The 27,709-nt window shown below is 39.1% G+C and overlaps 1 protein-coding gene across 1 annotated transcript in view; it reads right to left on the reverse strand.

Annotated features, from left to right (window-relative positions):
* The window catches only part of trim44 (tripartite motif containing 44), a 46,482-nt gene extending 20,352 nt beyond the window's left edge, over positions 1-26,130 (reverse strand). Inside the window, exons 1-5 of the mRNA XM_058076014.2 lie at positions 25,937-26,130; positions 24,314-24,950; positions 22,927-23,004; positions 14,354-14,650; positions 8,404-8,426 (exon numbers count right to left, since the gene is read on the reverse strand). Of these exons, the coding sequence (XP_057931997.2) occupies positions 8,404-8,426; positions 14,354-14,650; positions 22,927-23,004; positions 24,314-24,928 (1,013 nt within the window). The 5' untranslated portion in view covers positions 24,929-24,950; positions 25,937-26,130. The remainder of the gene's footprint in view (positions 1-8,403; positions 8,427-14,353; positions 14,651-22,926; positions 23,005-24,313; positions 24,951-25,936) is intronic.
* Between the last annotated feature and the right edge of the window lie 1,579 nt (positions 26,131-27,709).

The following is a 27,709-nucleotide window of genomic DNA, read 5'->3' on the forward strand; positions in this document are numbered from 1 at the left end:
TGAATAAAACATTTGAGTAGCACTGTGTATCAGTTTGAATCCATCCATCGATGCTGCTTATACGCACTAGGGTCGCAGTTATGCTGGAGCCTATCCCAGCTGTCTTTGAGCGAGAGGCGTGGTACACCCTTGATTGGTCGTATTTGAATTCCTATTAGTAAATTTTGGTATCAAAACAGTAATCCCTTAAGAATAGTGTTATGACATCATGGTAAAATGTGCCAAGTTTTTGCTTCACTCCACTCCAGTGACAAGCATGTGATGAGCAGACAGTATGAGTACGTTATACAGCCCTGCGAGTGTGGCCATAGACCATTAATGTTGTTATTACTGATCAATATCTCAGCAGTGAAAAATGTTACTTCCATTAAAATGATATCATGTTGAAGAATTATGATGGTAATCAGAGCGTGACAGATACAGAATATAGTGTGTGGCCTATGACTGAACGATGGAAGATTTTCCTGTCCAATACGCTGCGTATGCCATCTCTGATCCCTTTCCTACAAATTATACCAAATGTTCCCCAGATGCACTCAATAAATTACCACACTTACTACTTACTATACTTTATCTTTTCAAATAACTGCCTGAGTGAACAACTCTACATCCTTGTAAACACAAACACACAGAAACCTTCCCTATAAAAATCCCCTTTTTTGTAGCAGGGAAAAAGAACTGCAGTGAATACTTTATCAGACAATTTGTCAGACTTCACAGAAAGAATAATTTGCAAAGGATTCTAGAAAAAAAATAATGATTGGAAGAGACAGTAAGAATCTGAATGGGTAATTCAATGATCAGGTTGAGTAAGAAGCAATTAACAAGATGAGCTTGGGAAAAAAAGCAGTATTACTGCCCTGTATTCACATCCACAGTTCGGTCCAGAAGTATTTGGACAATTTTTTATGATGATTATACTGTCATACATCCCAACAGTGTATTTAGAATAAAGCAACATTGTGACAGAAGTGTATGCAGATCCCTAGTTTTACAGACTACAGACCCACAGACTGGGTCAAAGAAATTGAATATTCTCGACCAAGTCAGTGACCTGCTAGAGCATGGATGTCAAAGTCAATTACACAGGGGGCCAAATCAAGGTTTTTTGGCCGGAGTGGACACTTCCCCCACTGCTCCACCACCAACTTTGTATCATTCATATTATTTATCTTGGAATTTTCTTTAATGAGAGCAACCTATTTGCGATCTGTAAAGTCTTCAATCGTTTCAATTGTTGACTATCAAAGTCGTCATTTATCTCCAGGGAATAAACTAAGAATTTTGATTTCAGTGCTTATGCAGCTTTATGATGCCTCAACTATTCTTGTAAGAATATAATTATTTTTCAGAAACTATACAAAGGACCTTGAAAACGCAATCCGGTACCCTACAATCAAAGTGTGAGGACAAACTGAATATAAAATAAATACAAACATGCAACACCAACAGCATGGAGAAAGGGCAGAGAAGGATATTCGGGTCGAGGGATGTACTGTATCTTGCACACATGGATTAACAATCCATTATTCATTGGCGCCACAGACTTGAGTGCATCAACTCAAACACAGTAGTAACCCGATTCTGCCACGCTATATCCTTGGATGCATTGCAGACACTTAACGCCTTATCTTTGCTCTCTGGGATCACAGCTCTCTATTCATCTAGAGTGCAGGTCAATACTAGAAGTACTTTCAAAGCAATACACAGTAAACTAGCAGACCCCTTACCAAATACTTGAAAAAAAAGTATATGCATTAGACCAACTGGATGCAGTCGACTTATGTCTTTTATTGGCCAAATCAAAAGGCATAATTCTACATTTTGGCCTATAAACTCTGTATTTCTTTACATAAATGTGAATAATAATATGGGAGTATATTTTTAGGAGAAATGTATAATCTACATGTAAAAATATACGATGTGTGTTTTTTTCTAACTGTAAGGGATCAACATTCTGTCTACTCATTCATTCATTCATTTTCTACCGCTTTTCCTCACGAGGGTCGCGGGGAGTGCTGGAGCCTATCCCAGCTGTCTTCGGGCGAGGTACACCCTGGACTGGTCGCCAGCCAATCACAGGGCACATATAGACAAACAACCATTCACACTCACATTCATACTTATGGACAATTTGGAGTCGCCAGAAAACCCACGCATGCACGGGGAGAAACAACTCCACACAGAGGGTGGAATTGAACCCTGGTCTCCTAGCTGTGAGGTCTGCGCGCTCACCACTCGAACACCGTGCCGCCATTCTGTCTACTGTTGTATGGAATTTATAGACCCCTATTTGCTTTATTAGAATGTGCAAAAAAACAAGTATAAGTACCGGTAAATACAAGACCCTCCAATATGGATATTTTTGTTTACTAATAGGATTTATTAACTGATATATTTTTGAATAACAGTGAAAGAATGAGGTTGTGAGATTCGAACCACAATGTGGGGAGGGACGACTGCACTGTATAAACAAAATTAATTTGCTCTCTACAATGCAGACAATATACACAAAATGTAGCATAAGAACATTTTCATAGCAAGCAATGAGTATTGTTCCCGAGTAAATGCAAGTCCTCGTCTGCCTTTATTTCTTCGTTCTCTCCTATGTCCTCTGACCATCTAACTATGGTCCCCTGACAAATCCCTGCTTCGCTTAGCTCATCTGTTTGACCATGTGAAGGGCAAACTACCCAGACAGATAGGCTGATAAGATATCCTTCAACGTCTCCAATTCCATGCTCTGTCAGAGGTGCTCTGTGTCTTCACGTTCATGTGAGCGATGAAAGAGGGAAGTCAAAATTCCTCACTTCGTGCACCATGGACTTGTGTCAGCAGGTCTGAGAGTGTCAAACATGTGAGTGCAACCAAGAGATTATTAGAATAACTCGGTGTATGTATAAATATACTGATAGATGTACAGTTTATTAAGTACATAGTTGTTGGCTTGGGGGTAAACATTACGAACATAAAAATCAGAGGATGTTAATGTTTCAGTAACTTTGAACACTCTAAACATTTGCAAAAACTTCGGAAAAATGTCGTGATGTGACACCGAATCTCTCACAAGACCTCAGCAAACCTGGACAGACTTAAGTCTGCAGTATCTTTTTAAGACAGCTGTACCGCTCAATGAGCATCCAAATGATTGACAGCACAAGTGTGATTTCCTTTGTATGTGTGTGATGTCACAGTTACAGTTCAACATTATTATTATTTTTTTTTTATACCAACGATGAGACCGTAGTGATCAAATCTGAGCTTAAACACAAAGCCCATTATGGTGTAAAATTATTGACTTTTATGGTGTTTTCTGTTCTTCACTGAGCACATCGAACATACAGGCCTTCCTGCCAAATACGTTTTCCCTCCAGCTCCATAATTTACCCGCTGTTCTTTCACTCATGTTTAAAAATTATAAAGTTCATGAATATCAACTGGAAGGTTTAAAAAAATAGTATCAAAGAGAATTTTGTGACTACGATTGCAATGCTTTTGCTGACTCACATTGCATGCGAGTCCCTCCCTTGTGTTAACTCAGTTAATCATGCAAAAGGCTGGGTAGTTCGTTTTGTCATGCTGCTGTCAGATCAACAAGCAACTATGAAATAGGAGTGAAATGAAGCGCTGATTTTGACACGCCCCCTCAGCGTGTTATTTGAACTGACGGCATCTTGGCTGTGACGTCACGATCAGAAAAAAATTCCAGGAACCAACATGAACTCGTAGCAAAGCCAAGTTAACCAAGCCAGTGCAGAATCAAGACTTGATTAGGACTTAAGCTGGTCACTATAAAGAACATTAGAAAAAAGTCTATATTGACTTACTGCCACCTTGGCGCGCTTTTTCATGGTGGAACGTCTTGTGGGTTTTGACTTTTAATTTCCTTCTGACACGACGAATGGTGTCTTTTGGAAATGTGAACAAGCTTACCTTCTGCAATGTTCCAGCAAAAGTTTCAACACAATGAGCGGACATAATATAAGAAGAAATTCATCCAGAACTGAACCATAACAATTGAGAAAGCATCGGATTGAACGGTCACTTCTGGGTTGGAACTTCGAGTTTAAATATTACTTGCTCGTCTTTCTCTAGACCAGGGGTCTCAAACACGCGGCCAGCGAGCCAAATGTGGTCTGCAGGACACTAGTTTGAGGCCCCCGCCTTGATATGAAAGTTTAATGTTAGTGCGGCCCGCGCAAGTTTGATATGGATGCTGTATGGTATCATGTACCCAGAAAAAATTATTACGTTTGATTAATGTTCATGTTAAAGGTTAAATAACTGTTAATAGTTATCCTCCCTATCCGTGTGGAAGTGGTAAGTTTTTGGCTATTTAAGTTTAAAGGAAATAACTTGAAGGCTACCGTTTAGGTCGCTAGCTCTCTAGTTTGCGAGTTAGCATGTGTCTCAAGACCCTGCAGTTGCGCAATATGTTGTAAATAAAGAGAGTATAAATGTGACTATAGTCGTGTTTTGTCATGTCTACAGGGCTCTAATAATGCTTTGTTCATTTTAATCTGAAAAAAATAATTTGTCTACCCACCAACTATATGTGGTTTCTTATGTTTTTATTATTTGCCGTTTTATTATTATTATTATTATATTTATTTATTACTGATTGATTTTCTTTATTCTTGATTTGTTTATTTATTTTTCATCTTATTTTGTGCAGAAAAATAAAAATTAAGATATTTGAGAACAGTGGAATGTTTTATCAGAGCTTTTATTGTAGAAAATCGGAACCAAAGCACTGAAAAAGTTTGTATATTTTTCTGTTTTTAATAAATGCGTTTTTTTTTTTGGAAAACCTGATGTGGCCCAGCCTTGCCCAGACCCTAGCTCCAGTGGCCCCCAGGTAAATTGAGTTTGAGACCCCTGCTCTAGACTCAACAAGAAGTGACAAAAAATTTAAAAATTGTATTTAAACATTCGAGAACAGAAAATATGCTGTTCAATGTTATTTTTAACTTGAAAATATCAAGATTAACATGTGATGGTGGGGCTGCACGACAGACGAGTGGTGAGCACGCAGGCCTCACAACTAGGAGACCCGAGTTCAATTCCACCCTCGGCCACGTCTGTGTGGAGTTTGCATGTTCTCCCTATGGGTTTGTTGGGTTTGAATGGTTGTTTGTCTATATGTGCCCTGTGATTGGCTGGCCACCAGTCCAGGGTGTACCAACTGGGATAGGCTCCAGCACCCCGTGTGACCCTCGTGAGGATAAGCAGTGTTATTAGCACTTTGGAGCCATGATGTACTATATTACTTAAAATACCAATGAGCTATTTATCTAAACCCACCATTAACACTTTTAACATGTTTCCTCTATATAGTATCTGATATGGTTTCATTTATATTTTGCAAATACAGTATATGCTACGTATAAATGCAGTTTAACAAATTAAATAAATAAAATTATCATTAAAAACATTTGTCCAACTGGATAAATGGGCTGTGTGGTGCATGGTCACACAAATGCAATTAAGGCACATTTATATGCAACACACTATATGTAAAACACAAAGGGAAGGGCACAGGAGACATGGGGGTTAAATTAAAGGAATGGAAATGAAATTGAAATAAATCTCATTATCGTTACAGTGTGGTGTTTGAGCTTAGGTGAGTAAACCAAGATTTATACTCAGAGGATCTTGGCAGGCATTGTATAGATGAGAAAGTCTTGGAAAAGATGTACGTGGGTAGCGGATTGTGGTCCGGGGGGAAGCTCTGTCTATAGCAGTGATATAGGGCTCAGACAGTGGATTTCTGTTTCTGCTCTATAATCTGCTGACGAGATTACACTGCACAAAATCCTGATCGTGTTATATTTTCTTGCTCGTTCTCCCTAAATGTACTCAAGGTGCCTCAATACATTAATCAATCTTCGCAGTACAGTTCTTCACTAACATCCCCCCGCATTATGTTTATCTTGTTGTTTGTTCCCAAAGTTATTGCCCATAACAGCTATATTGGATTCTGCACCAACAGCATTTTAGTGTAATATGGGGAACTTGAGAGTAATTATAATCACAAAGTGTGTAAGATGTAGTGGTTAACCTTGCCAAGGGCAGTTGCATCACGCCCTTCGGTCCAACCTTGTTGCCATCTGCTCCAGAGCCGGGAGCTCATAATACAGGCTGAACCATCAATAACATATTACATGTTGGCACACTGCGGCAGCTTGGGTTATGGGCTTTTCTTGCTCATTAAAAGTAAGGCCCATTACACACCAGAGAGAAATTCCCGGATGCGCGTTTGGATCATGATGTCAGAAAAAAGTTAAAGTATAATTTTGTTTTCCACTAAATACACTCCTGATCAAAATTTTAAGGCCAGTTAAAAAATGGCAAGAAGTCAAATTTTGAACTGTTGGAGGCTGGTTCTCAGTCGATCAAACACAACCATTTTAAAGTGAAAGTGAACCGTTAAAGTCAAATAGGGTGTTCATCAGCTGATCAAAAGTTGAGGACCACAACCTTTAAAAGAAAAAAATTTATGGGGTTCAGGGTTTATTTGAGCTAGGGTCTTGAAGGGGACCTATTATGCAAATTTTTCCGCACTTTGTATTGAGTTGCAGACTCCTATAGAGGAGCTGCACACAATAACCAGCACAGAAAGTGTTCAAGATCTTCCAGATCTTCTTTGCATTTCGTGCTTCCTGTGAAAATGGTCTGTTTTAATTTATTCCACTCACGACCCACCTTCAAAATGTCCACTTGTATTGGATCCCGAATCCGATCCCTAAGTAGAGATTAGATGGTCGGAAGCTTCTCAAGAAAGGAGGTTAGTTTAAGATGTCTCTGAATGGTAAGTAGCTTTAGCATTTTAGTGTTACTTGTCTAGACCCACTGATTGTGGTAGGGAATGGCTATATAGCAACCTCACTCCCCGTATGCACACTATATAATGCTACACAGACAACCTCTTTTGTTCCATTACTTACACAAAATAAACAGTTAGGACACTGATAAATTATTTACTGCTTGCTTTTCCGACTCTCCGACACAACCTAGTACCGTTGGAAAGGCGTCAGGCTTCAGCAAATGTTTGTCGGCTAGTCCATCTGCATACTGACCCATGTTGACAGATTCAAATCTTTTTGTTTTAATGGTAGCGAATCAGGAACTCCAACCACTTCTGCCTGATGTTTTGCGTTGTTGGGAATTGTAAACAAACACTTCCTGGGAGCCATTTCTAACAATGAGGGCGGGCAAAGCAGAGCGTATCTGGCCTACAGTGCACGCCCATATAAGGAAGCCTGCCCATATGTGGCATCACAAACGTCCAGTTTTCCGACGCACTCTGAAACCAAGCGTTTTGAGCCATCCCAATCATCTTACGAGGCTCACTTCCAAATGTGCAAACTTCATTATCTGAAACTTTGGCATCGTTTAAAACGAGAATACAACATTCTAACTCCATTTCTAGGTCAGAAAAGCTGAGAAAGTATAATAGGTCCCCCTTAAACTTTTGATCAGCGGATGAACAGCCTATTTGCCTGTTAGAAATAAATTACTTTCTCAAAAAATGTTTTCTCTCACTCCCATTTCTTCCTTTTACATTTTGAAGCTCTACTTAGAACCTCTTTAAGATTCAACCGTGTAATATGTTAATTCTTGCAATTTTTCAACTGGCTTTAGTCTTAAACTGGTTTTAAAATTTTGTAGTACGGAGCCTGACTTACTCTGAGTTCTATGTGCCAACATTGTTTTGCAGTAAGGAAGGTGTAATTTGAGAGGAGACAAACAACCAGGAGGTGCTAAGAGCCCTCCTTCTTTGAGGTAAGAATGCTTCAGATCAATATGTCAGGCACAAATCTGGTCTCCAAATCCTTTAGAGACGGTCAGACACAGATCAAGGTGAAATATGTTCTTTAGTCGCAAATCGAGACAAGCCAACCGCAACAGCAGCAGAAATGATACAACTCTTTATAACATATCTGTCAGCGCCTACCTTATAATCAGTTTTAGAATTGTGCAAGAAGCAAAACCTGACTCCGTTTATGACAGAAAAACATATATGTACACTGTATGTGTGCACACCGACACACATTTACACAGTTCTGGAGCGTGTCTCTAATATTGAGATGGAGACAAGAAAGATTGTCACTTCTTGTGATTCCAGCAGGCACACGTAGTTGAGAGCAACTAATTACCTTGTTGGGAAATCAACGTGACTCACATGTGAGCAATGGCTTCGGAGGATAGGAAGTACTTGATGTGCAGAGGTGAGCTTGGTTGTGTACTGAAAATAAGCTGAAACTGTGTACTTTGTGTATGTTAGGATGCAGGTTAGGGAGTCTTATGGTGGTTATGGTAACACAGAGTAGTTCTGAAGTGCCCTCAGTTTACGGTTAAGTATCACATTGTAAAGAAGGTAAACATCAAAGTTGGTCTTACCTTGGTCTGGCGTCAAAGTCATGCTGCAAAAAAGGAGAGAGAGGGGGGCAAAAAGGGACGGGGGGGAGAGACGATAAAACATTTTGAATCATTGTGCAGGTGTCGCAGGTAATAAGGAAAAATGTAAACAACATTATTCACATTAACTAGGGCCACAGCTGGCGTGGCTCTAAATCTGACCAATTAATTCCCACTCTCATTTTGGGATCAGAGGGGATGTTCCTCTCTTTTATTTATTTATTCAATTCCAAGTCTTATTTCAAAAATTTTGCCCAGATTATTCTGATATACAGTGCGTGAAAAAGTGTGTGTTAATACCCTTATTCTGTTACCCCCTTTAAAAAAATATGAACAGACCATGTTTTTTATTCCAGATGAGATAAATAGTACTGTATGTACATTCCAACAATTTTTTTGGGAGGATATTTGTTTTATGTTGTTTTATTTTCATGCCATCCGATGATAGCTGATGCCAGCAAGCAAAATTTATATCCACTGCAAAGTAGCAACCTTCAGAATGAACTTAAGAGTACAAGATGGTGTCTTTCACTACCGTGCCCTGCACTGACTGTAATGAAGAGCTGGACCTTGGAAGTTGAAACTCCGAATGAAAAGAGTGTCACAGCCTCTGGCAGGCACTGCCTTCTTGGCAGCACAGCACTTGAGAGGGAAGAGAGCTGATGAGTAGAGGGCAGCAAACAGCAACTTGCTGTCTGCCTCATCAAGCTTAAAATTTAATGAGCTTCAGAACTTGACAAATAGTTTGCAATATCTGAATAGAGAGAAGTTGTGCTTGCGTGAGCTTGTCAAATCGTTAATTACACTCAACAGTCCACTGGTGAAATGCTAAAAGAAACCCTCTCTTGGCTAAAATAGGCAACACATTTGCAAGAAACTTCTGTTTTTTATTGTTGTTTAATGTGTGCCACTTTTTTTAAGTGTGTGAGTAAGAATTTTAATTGGAGCACAACTTAGGGAGTGTGTTTATTCAGCTTGATTCTCCAGTTTCTTTCAGTTCTCCAAGCCATTAATTGAGCCCCAACTGATTTTCTTGAGTATCTAGCAGGATATATAGCAAACATCCACTACTTCTAATACATATAGAGAAATATGAGACATATGATTTCCAACACCTATGAGTATTGTTAACCCTTACAGTGAGCTTTTCATGAATGATAGTGTGTTACTTTGTGTCAATTAGCAAATTGATTTCTAGTGCCAGTGGCATAAATCTAGGCTCAATAAAATAGGTTGTAGAATTATAAGACTCCTTCCAATATACATTTTCCCCGCATTGCGTGAAAATGCAACTTTGTTTAATATATACAATAACATAATAATATCACTGGGGAATTTGTCTTTACAATAAGCTGGTTAGTTGCATGCATTATTCACACACAGCAGCTCTCACACGAAGGTATGCAAGGATGGATGGATACTGATTACTAAAGAACAAAAAAAGGTAAAAACAAACTTTTTTTTCTGATGATCGATTTTTTTTCATTTGGTATATACCATGTCTATATAGCCCAAGAACACAAAAACAGTCAAAACAATCAAAAAATGGTACTGGGAGAGACGGCTTTTGAAAAATGGCTTGGATTGAATGACTTAAAAGTGAGATCGAAGATTATGTGCTTGTTTGAAATAAATAAATAAAAGAAAAAAAATTAAATTAAATTAAATTAAATTAAATTAAATTAAATTAAATTAAATTAAATTAAATTAAATTAAATTAAATTAAATTAAATTAATGTCAAGTGTAGTACTTCACAATAACGACAGCAACAACATACCACAGGGCTGTTGGTGTGTTTGCATTTGTCAAGATAATAATAATTTAATAAAGCAAGATGCATTATTCATCTATAAGCCGGAGAATAGTTGTTGAAAAGATCCAAGTGAACAAGCAGGTGTCGCCATTTACTGGCTGCATGTACGTTTCTCATTACAAAACAAGATCTTTCACTTCTGGTGTTTCAGTTTAACTCACTACTAATAGAAATATATGTTTAAAAAAATCTATTTTAAAATCTGTTTATGTGCAATAAAAATCAGGCAAGTAAAGAACATACAACATAAATGTCTCCTTGGGATGTTGACTTAAAATGAGGTCATTCACATTTCATAGTCGATCCACTTTTCAGCGTGCCACTGTCACAGTGACGTTTTTTGTTCTGTGATTCTGCTGTAAAAATTGAATAATGGGATACTGGCAATGCAATTTAATTCAGTATTGTCACATCATGTTCAACAATGCTTGTTTCTTGAAGATAAGTGGCAACTAAGAGTGTGTGATGCCAAAGAAAAGACCAGAAAATGTACATACTGCAGGGGCCGTTTAACTGGAACACCATGAAACACTGTTTTCTGTTGGAGCGCTGTGTTGTGACCAAGGTCCAATTCACGACAGGCTAGCTCTTTAGAGTGCATCAAATAGATGAACCAGTTGCATTTTTGCATGAGTTGTACGTCACTTGTGTCAATCATTAGAACAATGGTTAGTTGTTCCATTTTTTTCAGTTAAATTAATCAAATTAATCTTGTGTATTTATAAGATCAACCCTGCTAAAAAGAAAATTGTAACCGTACACAACCACACCAGATCAAGGCACTACTGTCATAAACAGACTACTGTACTTTATACACAGCTTGTCGAATGCGCACTTATGACACAAGCAAATGATTTAGAACACTCACTTGCCTTGCCATGCACTCCACAACCCTCTCTCATGGTCATATGTGTAAAAATAAAAATGTCTGCCATAGTTTCCATTAATTCTATGAACTTGGCTGACATCCATCCAGATACAACCATTACTGCAGCCTACCCGAAGCATTCTGCGGCATCAAGAGCACGCTACAGACACCCAAGCTCATAGTAGCCTTTGGTACGCCCATGTTTTAATTTGTAGCCACTGAGCTGTAAATGTCTCTTCGTCAGTTTCCAAATGAGAGATGAGGGAGCGTGTTAAGCGTTGCAGAGTGGCAGCGTACAGATGTGCTATGGACCTTTGAGACAATTAACTTAAGTGCAAAAGTATTGATCTTTAACTGCAAACACACGTGATTTAAGGCAGAAGTCGTTTGTCCTGAGAATTTAGTAAGTACAAAGGAACATTCCAGTAGTATAATATACTTTTAGCAAAGCTGAATTACAATTAGTATTACTAGTAATTTTCTGGACTATACAGTTGTCCATGTCATAACATTGGATGTTTTGTACTCAGAAAGATCTTACTCAGTTTTTTTGGGGGGCTTCTTGCCATTTTTCAACCACTAAAGTCGCCTTCTTCAGCATCACAATTAAACAACCTTATAATCCCTTCATCACACACCTTGTCAGTCTCCGTCTAACTTTTCTTATCACTTTTGTCTCGAGGCAAATTGCATCACGCAGTAGTCCAGCCTTTGTTGGTAATAGTGGACAGTCGGCAGTCCCAGCAGTCCAAACAGAAGCTTTAGTAATTCAACATTCTTTATCAAAATTACTGAAGATGTCAGAGATTGCTGCATAAGACTTCCAAATGTGGTATTAGCTTCCACTCCACTCATCCACGTCACTACTTCCTGACGTTTCACCCATTAATTAACCGCCATCAAAGCTTGAGAGAAAAGTAGCATCTTATGACAAAATTATTATGTATTTGCTTTGTTTTTTTAACATTAATTTGGTTATAACCATATGAGGTTTTTTCTTCGTGATCGTGTCTTTACTTTGATTCGGCTTGAGAGCTGGTAATTGCTTATTGACATGCTTGTCTTTATAGAGCAAATCTATGTTTAAACATTAAACGCAGTCTGTAATTACAATGAAGTCACTGGCAAAGATTGCTTCTTCTCAGCACAATCAGAAAGATGTCAATTGTGTTATTGTTCACTTTGCAAAAAAAACAAAACAAAAAACAACAACAAAAGTCAGCCTCTGAATCCAGCCATTGTCAGGGGTATGATGAATGGCACAAAGGAGGACAAGGATTAAAACTTCCATTTACGTCTTATTTGCAGAAGTCCCTTTAAATACAGAGCACCATATTTGTGCAAGAATAACTAAACCAAGCCAAGGTCCTGTCTATACATGTAGGACTTAACCTAAAGCAAACACTCTTGACAGAGAGGCCGATGTTTGAAGATCATTCCTAAAACTTGCGGCTGATTTTAGGACTTGTCCAAAGATAGCCAAGAAAATACGGAATTGCGGTTTTCCTTTTAGTTGTAAGAAAGTAATCATTATGTGCTAACATGACATGTTAATATGTCCATTGATTTTGGGTCAACAGCTATGGTGGTGATTAATTGAACTGTCATCAAACTCAAACACATAAAATTGGTGATTTGTTAGAGTGATGCCGCTGACACCGTCCAGGAAAGCTATCCCGTGTTCTTATGCAGATAAACAACCCGTGATTACCAAGATCCCATCTTCCGTGAGTCAGCATGTGTGCAAGAAAGCAGAGAGTAGTTGTTTTTTAAAAGTCACTGCGTGTTCAGCCTGCAGTACTTAGACAAGTTCTTAATGAGTTTCTCGACTGTCTGTATAGTGTTTGACTTTATTTATGTAAGGAACAACACTAAAAAATAATCAAGAGTACCAAGCCGAAAGCAAGACAATGTCCCGGGCTAAGTTGTGAACTGCACATAAACTACTATAAATCATCAAGAGAACGTCAGACCCACACTACAAAAAACACCAGTTATCATGGCTTCATCGGGAGGCAGACAACTTTTCAATTTTGGGGCACGCTGCCTCCACTAAAAGGTCAAGGTAATTATATTTTCTATGTAGCGCCAGAGTGCAACGGAATGTATTTAAGGATCGATTTTGAGTACAACAGGTCTACAAGATGCACCAGAAAAGTCCGGGATACATTGTTTAGTGGCCTTTTATTGTGGCCAGACTAAGGCACACCTGTGCAATAGTCAGTATCTTTTTTTATTTATTCATTTGCTGGAGCCTATCCTGAGCCTGTCTTCGAGCGAGAGGCGGGGTACACCCTGGACTGGTCGCCAGCCAATCACAGGGTACATATAGACAAACAACCATTCACACTCACATTCATACCTATGGACAATTTGGAGTCTGCAATTAACCTAGCATGTTTTTGGAATGTGGAAGGAAACCGGAGTACCCGGAAAACATGCAAACTCCACACAGAGATGGATTTTTTTTTTTTTCCATGATTTTTTATTTTTATTTTTTTTGGCATACTGGCTCTTTTACCTGTTGGGCTCGCCTCACTCTTCTTTGCAATGCTAGCCGCCCCACCTCTCGTCACAGACACAAAGAGACTACATGACTGACAAGAGGGCTCACTTGTCTTCAAGCCTTTGCATCATGGAGCAAAGACGTACGGGGGCTGAAAACAAGCACAGAGTAAACGTTCTTCCTGCCTGTTTGGAGGTGAGGAAAAGGAAAACAGAAACATATGCACCTGGCAATATACAGAGACCGGCAAAATTATTGAGTTCATTTTCATTTATCGTGTGATTAATTAATTTATTTATTATGGCAAGATTTTTTTTTCAGAACGAGAAATTGTTTCATGTTTTAATCTGACACCTGTAATTACCATGTATAACTGGACAGGGAACTTTCACATACCAACAGTATGTCATTCCATGTCTCGGCTATCATGTATCGCCTTTGTGATGGCGCTGAATTCTGGCATTTAGTCGCTACAACCTTTTCAGAGCAACATTTATCCACGTAGATTCATGTGGACATTTGACACATTCCTTTAGGTAGTTTGTAAGAAATGACATTACCCACAACAGGCGTAATGTTCCCAGCCATGGCCACACAAGCCGAGTAATGATAATTATTATGGGTACGCTCAATGAGGCACACAGTGAGCATCTGTGTCTGACTGCTAACCTTTTCCACAGTGGCAGAACCAATACTGATGTGTGAGCAGGATAAGAATCATAATGTGAATGGAGGAAAGATTACCATTAATCTACGGACAGGTCCTGGTGCTTCTGCGAAGTCCTCTGTTGCCAGGACAGGGCCTACTGTGGACACCGGAGCCTGTTCCAGCATGCAAAGCTGCTCTGTAATGCTGGCCATTTCCTCTTGGAGGCGCTTGGTTTGGACAGTGATCTCGGCAATCTTTTCTGCAGCAGATGCAGTCAGAAACGCTTCTTTGAGATCTACAAGGTGCAAGGTCCTCTTTTCTTCCAGATGTACCAATCTGCGAAGTTCATCGAACTGGGTGTTCACGTACACCTCCATCTGCTCTGCAGACATCTGTAGGAAGCACATTCAAGTTTGGTGAATGAATAATCAAAGCGACAAACTTTCTCCTTCAAAATGTAGTAATTCAATAATTTGTTGAAATATTTCAACATAAAGAGGAAATAATGGTTGATTCCGGACTATACGACACTACTTTTTTCATACGCTTTGAACCCTGCGGCTTAATCAATAATGCTGCTAATTTATGGCACATAAGTGCACATTCAGAAAGGGACATCGCATTTTGAAGTCCTATAATCAGATCATCTTCAAAGCTTTGTGGAGGTTTTGAGTAAAAAATAATACACATAAACTCCTCACCAAATGCTATTCTTAGCACTTGACGAAGATGATACATCATCCTAGTGGCACAAAGAATGTGCACATCACCTGCATATTTCAATCTAGTTAAAAGGGACTAAATAGAACTTTGGTTCCCCCCTGTGCAATTAGTCTGTGCCGACATATTACACAAACACAGTAATAGCACTCAGGCAAGCATCTCCCTGATGTAGACCGGTTCATAGACTTCGGTGAGTAAAGTAAAAAGCAAATGTGATAAGATAATATAATCACATCTTGCCATAAGTCAAACAAGTGCAATGAAGCAAGGTAATCACTTCCCAGGGCAAGGAAAGGGTGATAATTGTCTAATTTGGCTTTACCTTTTTTACATATCAATTAATCCATAAGCATCTCAAGAGACAAAATCAAAACACAGGCTCTAAATCATTCAATGTCGAGTTCTTGATCTGTGAGTACTGGTAACTGTAAAAATAAATAATGTCTACTTCTCCATGACCAAATCCATACAGCCATATTCAATAATTTAATTACAAATGTCTGGCAAATCTAGATTTGTATATATGATGCAAATATTTATGGATGTAATTGTAATACTGTAGTTAAAAACAATACATATTTTACAGCACAACAACATTCCGTTAAACACAGTGTAAATGTGAATGTACAGTAAAGTCTCGTTATATCGATATCGGTTAAAACGAATTACTACTTATTACGATACTATTTTCATTTCCCGGCAAATTTCTAGTCTTTTATGATATAATTAGCTCCGTTAGTACGATACACGGTTATTATGATAATCCGGTTACTAGGATGCCCTTTTCATCTCCCGCCAGCCAATTTGGTCTGCTTATATCGATACAAAAGCAGCTTAAATCAATCTTTGCTTAAGGATTTCAATACCAAAAAAGAACACGGCGAACGGCTGCTTCCAGTCAACTTTATTTTTCACACTTCCACCACCAGAGTGCAGCACACACAGCGGAAAACACCCGTCCCTCGCGCCTACCCCTCCGGGTGGCAACACCTTCCCTATCGATAGTTCCGGGGTGAATTATGTCCCGGTAACCGGTAATCACTACAGCGTAAGTTTATTTTTATTTACTGTAGTACAAAATTTATTGTAGTACAAAAGCATGCTAGATATGCAAACCATGAACTCAAGGAGAAAATTACATGCCATATCAAAGATCCGCCCACTTTTAATGCAGTTCGGCGCAGGATCGGATATATGGATAGTCCGGTTATATCGGTATTTTTTCCGACTCCCGAGAATATCGATATAACGAGACTTTACTGTACTAATATAAGCTTCTGACCAGTACGGGAAAAAGGGAATATTGTTTTACAACACCAAAAGGTCTTTATGATGCAGGAGCTAATTGATAGCATGAAGCAGCTTCCCTTGAGGTAAACTTCATGCATCCCATCTGTAGACGGAGACCTCAGAGGCTCTTTCTACCACAACAGGCCATCTGTTTGGCTTCCAAAGCAATTGAAGTGCTCAGTACGATACCTGTTTAATCTATCTCTGTTTCCCATTTTGGATCTCTTTAGCTTTGACTCACGACTTTAAAAAAAAACACCCTCAATAAACAGATGCCTCTGAGGAAAATGCCATGACATGAAACACCTTAAAGTTCCACAGGAGGATTCCTACTTATATCATTGTTGCAGTTGATGTGCAGTAAAGCGGATTATTTTCCATATAACCATATCTGTCATCCTTTCTATTCTACTTGATCTTGTTCGCCTTCGGTAGCCTTGAACCTTGTGCAAGAGGAATTTGTTTCTATTATTATAGATACCATTACTATTAAGGATAAGCTGCATAGAAAATGTATGGATGGACCATTATAAGTATTATCAAATCAATCTCCTCCATCCAACCCTGTCTTCTGTATCTGTCTACCCTCATGTCCTCCTTCACTACATCCATAAACCTTCTCTTCGGTCTTCCTCTACTATTCCTCTCCTACCTGGCAGCTCTAAACGCAGCATCCTTCTACCAATATATTCACTATCTCTCCTCAGGACATAATATCATAATAACGTAATGTCCCTCTGATGTACTCGTTCCTGATCCTATCTATCCTGGTCACTCCCAATGAGAACAGAACAGAAAGACAAAGAAAAACAATAAATTTAAGATATCTCAGCACAATTTGTTCAAGTAAGTATGCTCGACATCACTCCTAATCCTGACCTGGAGTCTGGAAGGGACTGCTTGTATTGGAGTGTCTATAGTAAGGATTTTAGATGCAGACTGATATAATCTGACACTTTTTTTTGCTGATATCTGCCCGATATCCAATATCAAAATCAGATCTGGCCATCCTAACGATGTTTAGCAAGTATTTAGACACCTTCAGATTCTTTTTTTAAAAAAGGAGCAACAAATATAGCAATTTTTTCCAGTCTTATTGGAGACTAACATGAAAGACATGTCACTCATCCCAACGAGCGCCACCCATCAAAAAAACACACACACAAAAAGAAGCGACAGAAGAAAGTTCATTTAAATAAATAAACTTTGAAGTACAACGCTGATTCCAGCATATTCCTAATTGTAAATGTGTATCTGGTAAGCTGCCAAATTTATAAAATACCTGAAAAATGCTGTCTGTCAAGTATTGTATTTACTAAAAGTATCAGCAATTACAACCGCTTGCGTTCTCCTTTGCCACTTGCTTTGAAGTGAACGTAAGTGGAAAGAGGCGGTGAGCATAAATCTTAGAACAACGCTCTGCCCATTAGCTAAGCCACAAAAGGAATTCTAACATAAATCTGATAGCCTTTATTATCTTATCTGTCATGATCTGACACTTTCTTTCACTACCACTACCAATCTCCAAGACCTCCTGCGCACACATTGACCTCGCTGACCTCCCATCGAGTCCGTTAGGCCTCAAGCTCTGATAGGCGCCTCAATGCCAGATCGGTTGCTTTTTGTTTTTTTTGTTTTATTTAGGGACGGTTTCCCTGATAATGTGTAAAACTCGCAAGAAAAATGCAGTCAAGCTTGCAAATCTTCATTTGCATGGCTGTGAGTTGAGGCCATAAAATGAGGCCTCAGGAGATTCTACTCATGAAACAAGAGTTAGACGGGAAATAAGGAATGTGGGATGAGAGAGAAATTATCCGCAGAGGTAGAACATAGCAACACAGTCAAGTTACTGTACTTGTGTGTGTGTGTGTGTCCGTGTGCAGGGGGACTATTATTGTAACATGACAAACACTGCAGAGCTGGTATTGAATGAAAATCAAAGACAAATATCGGCCTTTGCTCAGTTACGATGCTGATTAGCAGAATCTGTTGAACATGTGAAAGAAAGTTCCTTCAGAAAAAAGGAAGCTGGACTCTGTAGCTACCTGTAAAAGAAAAAGGGGCTCAGATGTCCTGTTGACAATTCACATGATCGACACGATAGCGATAAAGCAATAGACTCAAACAGAATTATGGCGTGCTCTGTGAATGACTGCATAAAAGGTTGTGCCACTCATTAGTGCAAATGAAAAATGCAATACCATGGGAATGGGGGAAGGGGGAGTGCAAAAACATCACGGCTCTCTTTGCCATCACACAAATGAATACATTTAATTAAAATAATTAAATGAAACAATTATTAGGAGCTCTTTCAGGATGAATGAATGAATGAAATTGTTCTTTTCATTGACAAAAGAGGTCGTGCTCTACATGTCTCAAGATGATTGAGAAAAACTAAAAAACTAAAATTGCTCTCTGGTTCTACCATATCTTACTTATTGTGTGGAAATATGGGGTAATAACTACAAAAGCAATCTTCACTCGCTAAATGTACTGCAAAAAAGGTCAGTAAGGATAATTCATAATGCCGCCTACAGAGAACATACTAACTCCTTATTTCTAAAATCACAAATACTTCAACTTGCTGTTATAGTTCATCTTCAAACAGCTAAAATAATGCATAACGCTAAAAATAACCAATTATCTAAAAATGTCATCTAATACTTCTCTACAAGAGAGGAGAAATATGATCTCAGGGAAGAAGTACATTTGAAACACTTATATGCTAGGACTACGTTAAAAAGCCATAGCATTTCAGTATGTGGAATCAAACTATGGAATGGATTGAGTAAGGAACTCAATGCACAACGATGAGTCAATTTAAGAAACAATACAAGCAGTTGATGTTTGCTAAATACAAGGATGAAGAGTCTTGACCAGTCATGATGTGCTATATATATCACTATATTGACACTTACTATGGTACCCATTATGGCATTGTAGGGTCACATCACCTCGTACTACAGTATGAGGTACATTTAAAAAAAAAAAAAAAAAAACTTAAACTGTATTATGGAAAGCAGGAAGTGAACAAATGTAACAGTTACTGATTGTAAAAGTACCAGATTGAGGGGTAGGATTTAATGAGCTTTGCTTCTTCCTACTCCTTTTGGACATGTGGAACTGTGAACTAATTATGGGATGCATTCAATTGTAATCTGATGCATGTTCAAATGAAATAAAACCATTACCATTACCAAAAAAGTCAGTGTAAACATCATAAATGTCAAATTTTGCCCTTTTTCTTTTTTGCTCTTCTTTGTACTGTATGTCGATATAGATTCTCTGTCATCCAGGCCAAGATACCGTAAGACTAAATTTAGTTACAGTAAATGAAAATACAGCAGGAACACCAGTTCTTTATAAGTCTTAGTGTGATACAAAGGGGATACTTTCAAAAAGGGAGACGAAACAGAACAAAATCATTCTTGTTGTATAACACCTTTTCACTGGTTTAGAGAGAAACCAAGTAACAAGCCAAGCCACCTTTTGTGGGAATGATACTCAATTAAAATTCTGTGAGCAGAGGCAGGGCTACAGGCCTACATCGCAAAGGGAGAAAGGGGTTAGCGAGAGGAAAAGTAGGGGGAGTATCAGCGACAGGACGAAGCAGAGCAGGAGAAGAAAAAGTATCAACGGATGTGCGTATATAAAAAATAAAATAAAAAAACACCACCAGTCAAATTTATTTTACCTTTCCTGTTTATTTCTCAGCCTCGCTTCCCAAAGACAGATTTTATGTATCTGCAGATCTTGACGGTTTTATGAGGCAGAGAAAATGAATGCAGCGCATGCACACATGCAAGTTTGTGGCTACAGACACGCTCCGAATTATTTAATCAGACAATGTAAATAAAGTAAGTTTCATGTTTAATAGAGTCACCTTTCTCCTTGTCATCAATACAACACGGTTCTTTCAAACTTCTGCAACTTCTGTCTTGCTCTTTCACTATCTCTCGTGCACACAGACCTTTCCTCACCAAGAGCCATCACTCTGATGCTCGCCTGCCATGCATAATAATTCAAGAGCTGACATTTGGGAGTGCAGAGAGGACACACTGACAAATCCACATAATATCTCTACCAGGGCTCCGTGAGAAAGCAGGTAAGTGGGTTTTAGCCAGCGCCCTGGAACCCTGCAGTGGAATGGCAGATGACTGATTATGTCCAAAGCAGTCCTTGGGGTAGCAATGATATTTCAGTATGATAAGACACAAAGTCAAATGCATTGCCAGCTGCTAGTTACTCAAATTAACCTTCTACAACATGCCACCTCTCATAGGTCTCATCCCTGCAGGCGCTTAACAATTCTCCTGTGTTTTTTGTCCTCTCCCCACTGGGAACAGACCCAGTTACTATATAGGTGGGTGAGAGAGCAGACAGCCGTTTTGGATGTTGCACGTTGACCTGAATCTACAGTAGCTGTACATCCTTGTCCTTGACGCTCACTTTGACTTTGAGAAGCAGTCAGTGACGTAACATGTCAAGCTACTTGATGGATTGCAATGTTGACTTGAAAATTCAGCTATAGAATGGTTTGCATGTTACACTGACCCTTCTCGCCGCATCATGGCGGACTGCCGCTGCGGTTGCTTAGGAATACATTTGAATAGCTGCAAATTGCAGCCAACTCCTTTGTACCATCCGATTAACCTAATCTTAATTTACCTATATTTATAGCAGAATAAAAAATGATCGGTATCAAGTATGGCATGATTAATGGCAAAGGAATACAAACCGATAACCCGAACCACATTATGCATTATAAAACTACAATGTTCTCTGTGTTTCTGTCAATTTGTACTCTTATACTTTATCAGTTATCGCAGTATTATATTGTTTTCATCACCGCGTTTAGAAACCCAGAACGCACAGATGATCATTTTAAAAAAGCTGCCATCTCTTTACTTGAAGTTGCCATTATATTTACATTTGGAAAAATAGGACACTTACAGTTTAAGCATCATCAATATGAAGTGTCCGGGAGTCTGATAAGACTAACACAATACACAAAAAAAAAGAAAGATAACGTACACCTGCCTTCTGACAAGTAAGAGGCGATATCGTCGCTCTCGCAATTACTCAGAATGTTACTTGTGTTGCATGGAACTACATTCTATCAAAAGTTTGCTTCCATGAATTATTCATGAGAATGTGTTATACATATTAAACACCATTTAAAATACATTTAACATAGCCTCTAAATCCTTGATTCAATTAACTGATTTTGGTCCACAAGGGATTAAGCCACAGCTAGAGAAAATCTGGTCGGAGTATTCCCTCCCACCTTATTTTTCTTTTATATAAGACAATGTCAAAATGACTGTTATCATAGACATACTGGAAAGTCAAAGCGGAAGCTGACTATGACCAAAATCAGCATTCACACAATAATATCATCACCCCTGAGTTTCAAATACAATAACTGTTATTACATCTGCAGGAGCCCGGTTCAGGCATAGCATGATAAATATATGAATCGGGGGTAAAAGATGGCACTCAGCAGCTTCATGACATAATCGCTTCCTGATTACTTCCTCCTACTGTTGTCTCCGCTGTTGTAGCGTCTAATCTCCACCGCTGCAGTGCCCAAATTTGTGGCCGATATATCGCCAATGAAAAATGGCTCTCTAATGCGTCTACATTTAGCCCACATCCCCCTCACCCCCAAAAACAAATACGATAAACGCATAGCGTGGATTTAAAGAAAAGAAAAAAAAACAGCAAATACAAGTTTTTTGTAATAGTTGAACAAAAAGCAAGCAGCACACCTAATAGCTGGGAACGCCGACCTATTTGTTTACCTTTAGTTTAAAAGCAATATAACCTATCATTCATAATAAGTAGGGGCTGCACGGAAATCGAGTGGTTAGCCCCGGGTTCAATTCCACCCTCGTCTATCTCTGTGTGCAGTTTGCATGTTCTCCCCGTGCATGTGTGGGTTTTCTCCGGGTACTCCGATTTCCTCCCACATTCCAAAAACATGCTACATTAATTAGCGACTCCAAATTGTCCATAGGTATGAATGTGAGTGTGAATGGTTGTTTGTTCTATATGTGCCCTGTGATTGGCTGGCGACGCCCGAAGACAGCTGGGATAGTCTCCAGCACCCCCGTCGACCCTCGTGAGGATAAGCGGTAGAAAATGAATGAATGAATGATAATAGGTACTACAAAACTGTATGCATTCTTCATATTGTAATAGCACGGCCATTCAATGTCACGTATGTATGTGTATGTACTGCATGTGTGTATACAGTATGTATGTACACCTCAACCATTCTTTTTGTACACAAGGCAGGGTATGATGCCAAATTTTGTTTCGTTTTTTTTTTTTCATCCGCATGAACAGAAAAATGCGACATGTTAAAAGCACAACATCACACGCATTTCAGTGTGTGTTTATGGAAGTAAAGCTTTCTCCTTAATACATTTGTGGCAATTTCACGGATTTAGTGCAATGGGAACAATGGGAGATTTTCTTCACCAAATGATTCCGCGTAGGAGATTATATTAAAGACGGCAAGAATTGTGGCGAACTTGCTGCGACATCTGTTCTGAGCAGCGTGTGGGTGGCAAGAATGGTGAGACATTGCCGTGAGCGGCTTCACCGAGCTTGTTGAACTCACTCTGTTTATGTAGAATTTTCAACTCACCTTAGGGTTTGTCCACTTGGTTGTGATCTTCTCTCCCATTTCTCGTGTACACCCCAACAGGTCGTAACCCTGTCTATTCTACAACATATACACAAACAGCAGATACAACATATTAATACAAACGCCTGTGAAATTCAATTACAGTGAAACTGTAAAGACCCTCTCCATCACAATACTGACAATACTAGGTGATTCTTTGACAGGAACATAAAGAAACATGAAGCGGGACAAAAGTTTGAGCAGTTTCAACATAAATAACACAGCCTTGGGCTAAGAGTGACCCCCTTTGTCTCACGCCAATCCATATGTGGCCCTGATGGAAGAGAAAGCACTGCAGCCAATGTGCTCTACTTCTGTTTTTCAGAGGCTTAGCCGCAGGGCAGAGGATGGACGGCAGTGTGTTTCGACAGCCAACACACCATTATGGCTACTGCTTCTATGTTGTATATTTTATAAGTGAATCTATTTTTCTGTACTTTTCTGCTAAAAAGTGCAGTTTCTGGCTTTTGCACATTGTTTTAATTCATTCATATTCTTCCATTCTATTCTTGTTAATATCTTCGTTTTATGTTATTTTTCCTGTTTTTTTTATACATTCTGTCTCCCTCTGGTACAACAACCATACATGCTTATGTTTTTTTTTATAAAAGCAAAAATAAAACTGTGTTAAGATTTGCACAAGTTTGGATATTGAAGTATCTTGCCTGTAATTTGAAGATGCTTCATCCATGAAATCCACAATCACTGTTCTGCGGCATACATTATTGATTCATAATATCCTTTTATTCAAATCACAACAAACACCGTTAAAATGCAATGTTTTTTTTCTCACCAGTGCTCGTTTCCGTGAGTGAAAGATGAATAAAAACAATTAGTGTGTGCACGCTCCTTGAGCTTTAAATAATGCAGTTGATACCAAAATATGGCACAACATTGGCTGGCTGTACAATACCAGCAGCAATGCCTTGCTGTAAGCCATCTGGAGACAGGACAAAGGGTGAAGTGGTAATTGGGACCAAGCCAAATGGAAGCAGGACTATACTGATGATATTAAAATTCACATTTTACAGCTTTCATAAAAAAAGAGCTATTTTGTCGCTGTATAGTCCAAGTCAATATACTAATGCAATGGTGTGAGCAGAAGTTATTTTTATACTATGCATATAAATCTAATCATACCATTCAAAATAAGCCAATATTTAGGGAAAATATGCCTCTAAATCAGGGGTGAGCAAACTGCGGCCCGAGGGCCACATCAGGCCCGGCAAGAGTCTTGATATGGCCCACCAGGCATTTCTTTTCTTTAAACCTTTTACATGGAAAGTGTAGCCGGCAACATGACTTTCAGTGCTATTGTGGCACAATTGAGCGGCCAAAAAAGACTCACCTTCTGCCAGAGGTAAGCCTCATGCAAAGTGATAATTTCATGGTCCTGGTGCTCACCCTGCACAGCACACAGAACACAGATAATCTTTTCATCTGGTTTACAGTAGAGGGAACCTTCCTGTCCATGCTCCGTGCAGCGTAGCCTTTCCACTGTCACAGTGTCCCTCTTCACTGCTTCTCCGGCAGCTATGTTCTCCTGCCCTTCTTCTGAACCCTCAGCTCTAAACTCTGCGTCCATCAGCAGGCCATTCTTGGATCCATGACTATTCTCAGCATCACCGCTCTCATCTGCGAGTGTTGCTTGACTTAGATCCGCACCCTGTGCATCCGGCAACCCGATCAAAACCTCTTCCTTGTCTCTGTGTACAATTCCAGAGTCTCTGTTGTGGCCAAGTCCAGTGGCTTGCGTCCCCTCATGGTAATATGGCGTTAGCAGATGATGTCTGCTGGAGGCGTGTCTGTCAGCATGCACACAGCAGAAGGCAAAGCTGCAGGTGTTGCATACTTGCGTGGCCAGTTGAGCCTCATCAGGCTCGCATGCATCGCATGTTCCATCCATCTGCGGCAGCTCCTCCAATCTCATCGCTCCTTCCGAAGGTTTTCCTTTGTGGTCCATGAAGGCTTATAATACTCTATATCTGGGTGGCAAAAGAGAATGTCTTATATTTGCACAATGGAAAGTTCAACACACCCAGAACGAATTCCCTCTAATATAATATCCCCAAAACGGAATGTGAACTGTTTGGAGGGAGTCCGCAGACACAGAAACAAGCTTTACAAGAGCACATCACTTTACAAGGGCAGGGGAAACAGGAAGACCTAATCTGCAGTCACGGAACTATTTGTGTGCAAACACACTCGCTTTGTTTACTGACTTAAAATAAGTGCTGGCTTTGTAGGCTGATGCCTGTACCCGCACTCACCTCCTTTAACATCCTGCATGTCTTATACTCAGCAACAGGAGTAATGCATGCAATGATTATAGATTAGAATGGCAATGCTGATTAAGGTACTAATCTATTCTAGTTTGGAATCTGCAACAATTTTGTAACAGCTTCTACTACATTCTCATATGTTCCCTTTTAATGTTGTTATATGAAGGGAAGCCAAATGTTCAAAACACCAACCAGATTTGTTGTGCAGTGTAGTACTCTTATGTAATAATGTAGTTCTCCGCATACTAACACCACATTAATAAACTGTCATGACGTCACATCTACATCATGGTATATTTTCCCATGGTCTCGCATTTTGTTATGCAAGTGTTTGGATTATACCTCACCTGTCAGAACAAAACCCCACAATAGCATTTATTGTTGTCAAATAATAATTCGGATGATTAACTGTAATTATGAGCGCAAAAGTACAAGTTCCCACGAAGGCAACGCACGCGCGATCGCGCAGACTCACACACACACACACACACCTGAGTGGAAGTGTTGCATAGCTAAAACAATGTATACACACATATATATATATATATATATATATATATATATACCATACAGTTTCTTTGTATATGTTATATTGCGCGGGGATTCGTAACGCAAACCAAGACGTACATTTTCTTCCACAACCACAAAGTTAGTTACTTGTATTCCCAACAGTGTGTGACTTAACTTACTAGTCGGTGTCTTCGCGCCCCAAACTCGTTTTTTTTTCTGACAAGAGCTTGTGTAAGGTAGTCGCTTCACATCTAATTTCGTCCTGCTTAATATTACATTACTTAGTTGTGCAATGATCCATTTTCATTTTAGATTTGAAGGCACCGAGCGCAAGCGATGTTTACTTCCTTGTTTTTGTAACTTCCGGTATGACGTCACATGTGTGGCTGCATCCAACGCTGTGACTCCACTTTTATTCTGTTCTTGATTACTTTACTGCTTTACAACGTTTATTTTTCATAAATCGTTGATAAATATTATAGCCATAACGGGAGAGTCAAGATGAGTAAATGTGGATATGAATTTGTACTTTTGACAATAATCACACTTTTCTAAGAAGTTATATTAAAAATAACCAAAAAATTCCCAAAGTATTTGGGAATCATCAAGATGTTTTCTGGCAAAATTGAGACAAGCTTTAATGTTATTTTTGTTCACTAGCGGTTTTCGTCTTTGAACTCTGCCAGGCAGGCCATTTTTGCCCACTTTCTTTTGTAGTCATGAACACTGACCTTAACAGAGGCAAGTGAGACCTGCACTTCTTTTGGACGTTGTTGTGGGGTCTTTTGTGACCTCTGGGGTGAGTCAGAGCTGCTCTCTTGGGGTAATTTTGGTTGGCCGACCACTTCTGGGAAGGTTCACCACTGTTCTATGTTTTTGCCATTCGTGGATAATGGCTCTCACTGTGGTTAGCTGGAGTCCCAATGCATTTGCAATGGCATTATAACCTTTTTCAGACTAGTAGATCTCAATTAACACAAGGCTATGTAGGTTTAAATTTTTTTTCTCCCTTAATAATAAAACATTTCATTTAAAATCTGCATTTTGTGTTCTGCTGTGTTGTTGTGATTAATATTTAAATTTCTTTAAAGATGTGACAAACATGCAATATATATACATGCATTGCATACATATATAAATAATGACAATGCAATGACAAGGGAGGCAGGGAATATTTTGGTTGGATGTGTAAACACAATGCGAATAAATGAAGATGGTATTCTGGGAAGTTTCTCATTATGATATCTGCTTCGGCCTTCTGTTCCATTCCTTTCATAAACCAGCCCTGAGACAGACAATGGGAAAGGATTAGAGCTTTGGACAGACATGGAGAAGAGACAATCTAGCTGTCCTAAGTGTAGGGCTCCAAAGAGGCCGCAGAGTTGGTGTTGATGTTATTATTGTTTGTTGTGCTCATTTAAAAAACCCTGCCATATCCCTCGATAATGTTCCAAGGAAGCTCAGAACCACTACTTGAAAATGAGAATATTGTTGTTATTGTCAAGGATTGGTGCTGTTTTCAGAGGATTGCTCCCCAGAATAAGTTGATGTCATGTTATTATGGTGATTCAACAAAAACACCGTATATTGTGCTGCAAAAACAGGTCTTGAGGGCCAAGAGCCACAGACTAACGTCAAATAAATGTATAAAGCGAAATGCTCCAGAGGACATTTAATCAGTGCTAAGATAAGACACGTGTCTGAGTGGCAGTTTATCTTGAGAGTACATATTTTTTCTGCAACTCAATCAGAGCAAGATCTTATCTTAATATAAGCACATGGTTGATGTCGACTTGAGCTTGATTTAATTGTAGAAATTCCACAATACATTGAATGCAAAGTCATTGGCAGTGACCGTTGTAAATACACTATAAAACAATTAGAGCTGCAATTTGTGGGATCGTTAACTAAGTTTAACTTAGGTTAGTGGTTCTCAATTATTCTTTATTTGA

This window comes from Doryrhamphus excisus, linkage group LG1 (assembly GCF_037039965.1).
Source record: "Doryrhamphus excisus strain RoL-2023G ecotype Guam linkage group LG1, RoL_Dexc_Guam_v1.1, whole genome shotgun sequence".
Classification (NCBI taxonomy): Eukaryota; Metazoa; Chordata; class Actinopteri; order Syngnathiformes; family Syngnathidae; genus Doryrhamphus; species Doryrhamphus excisus.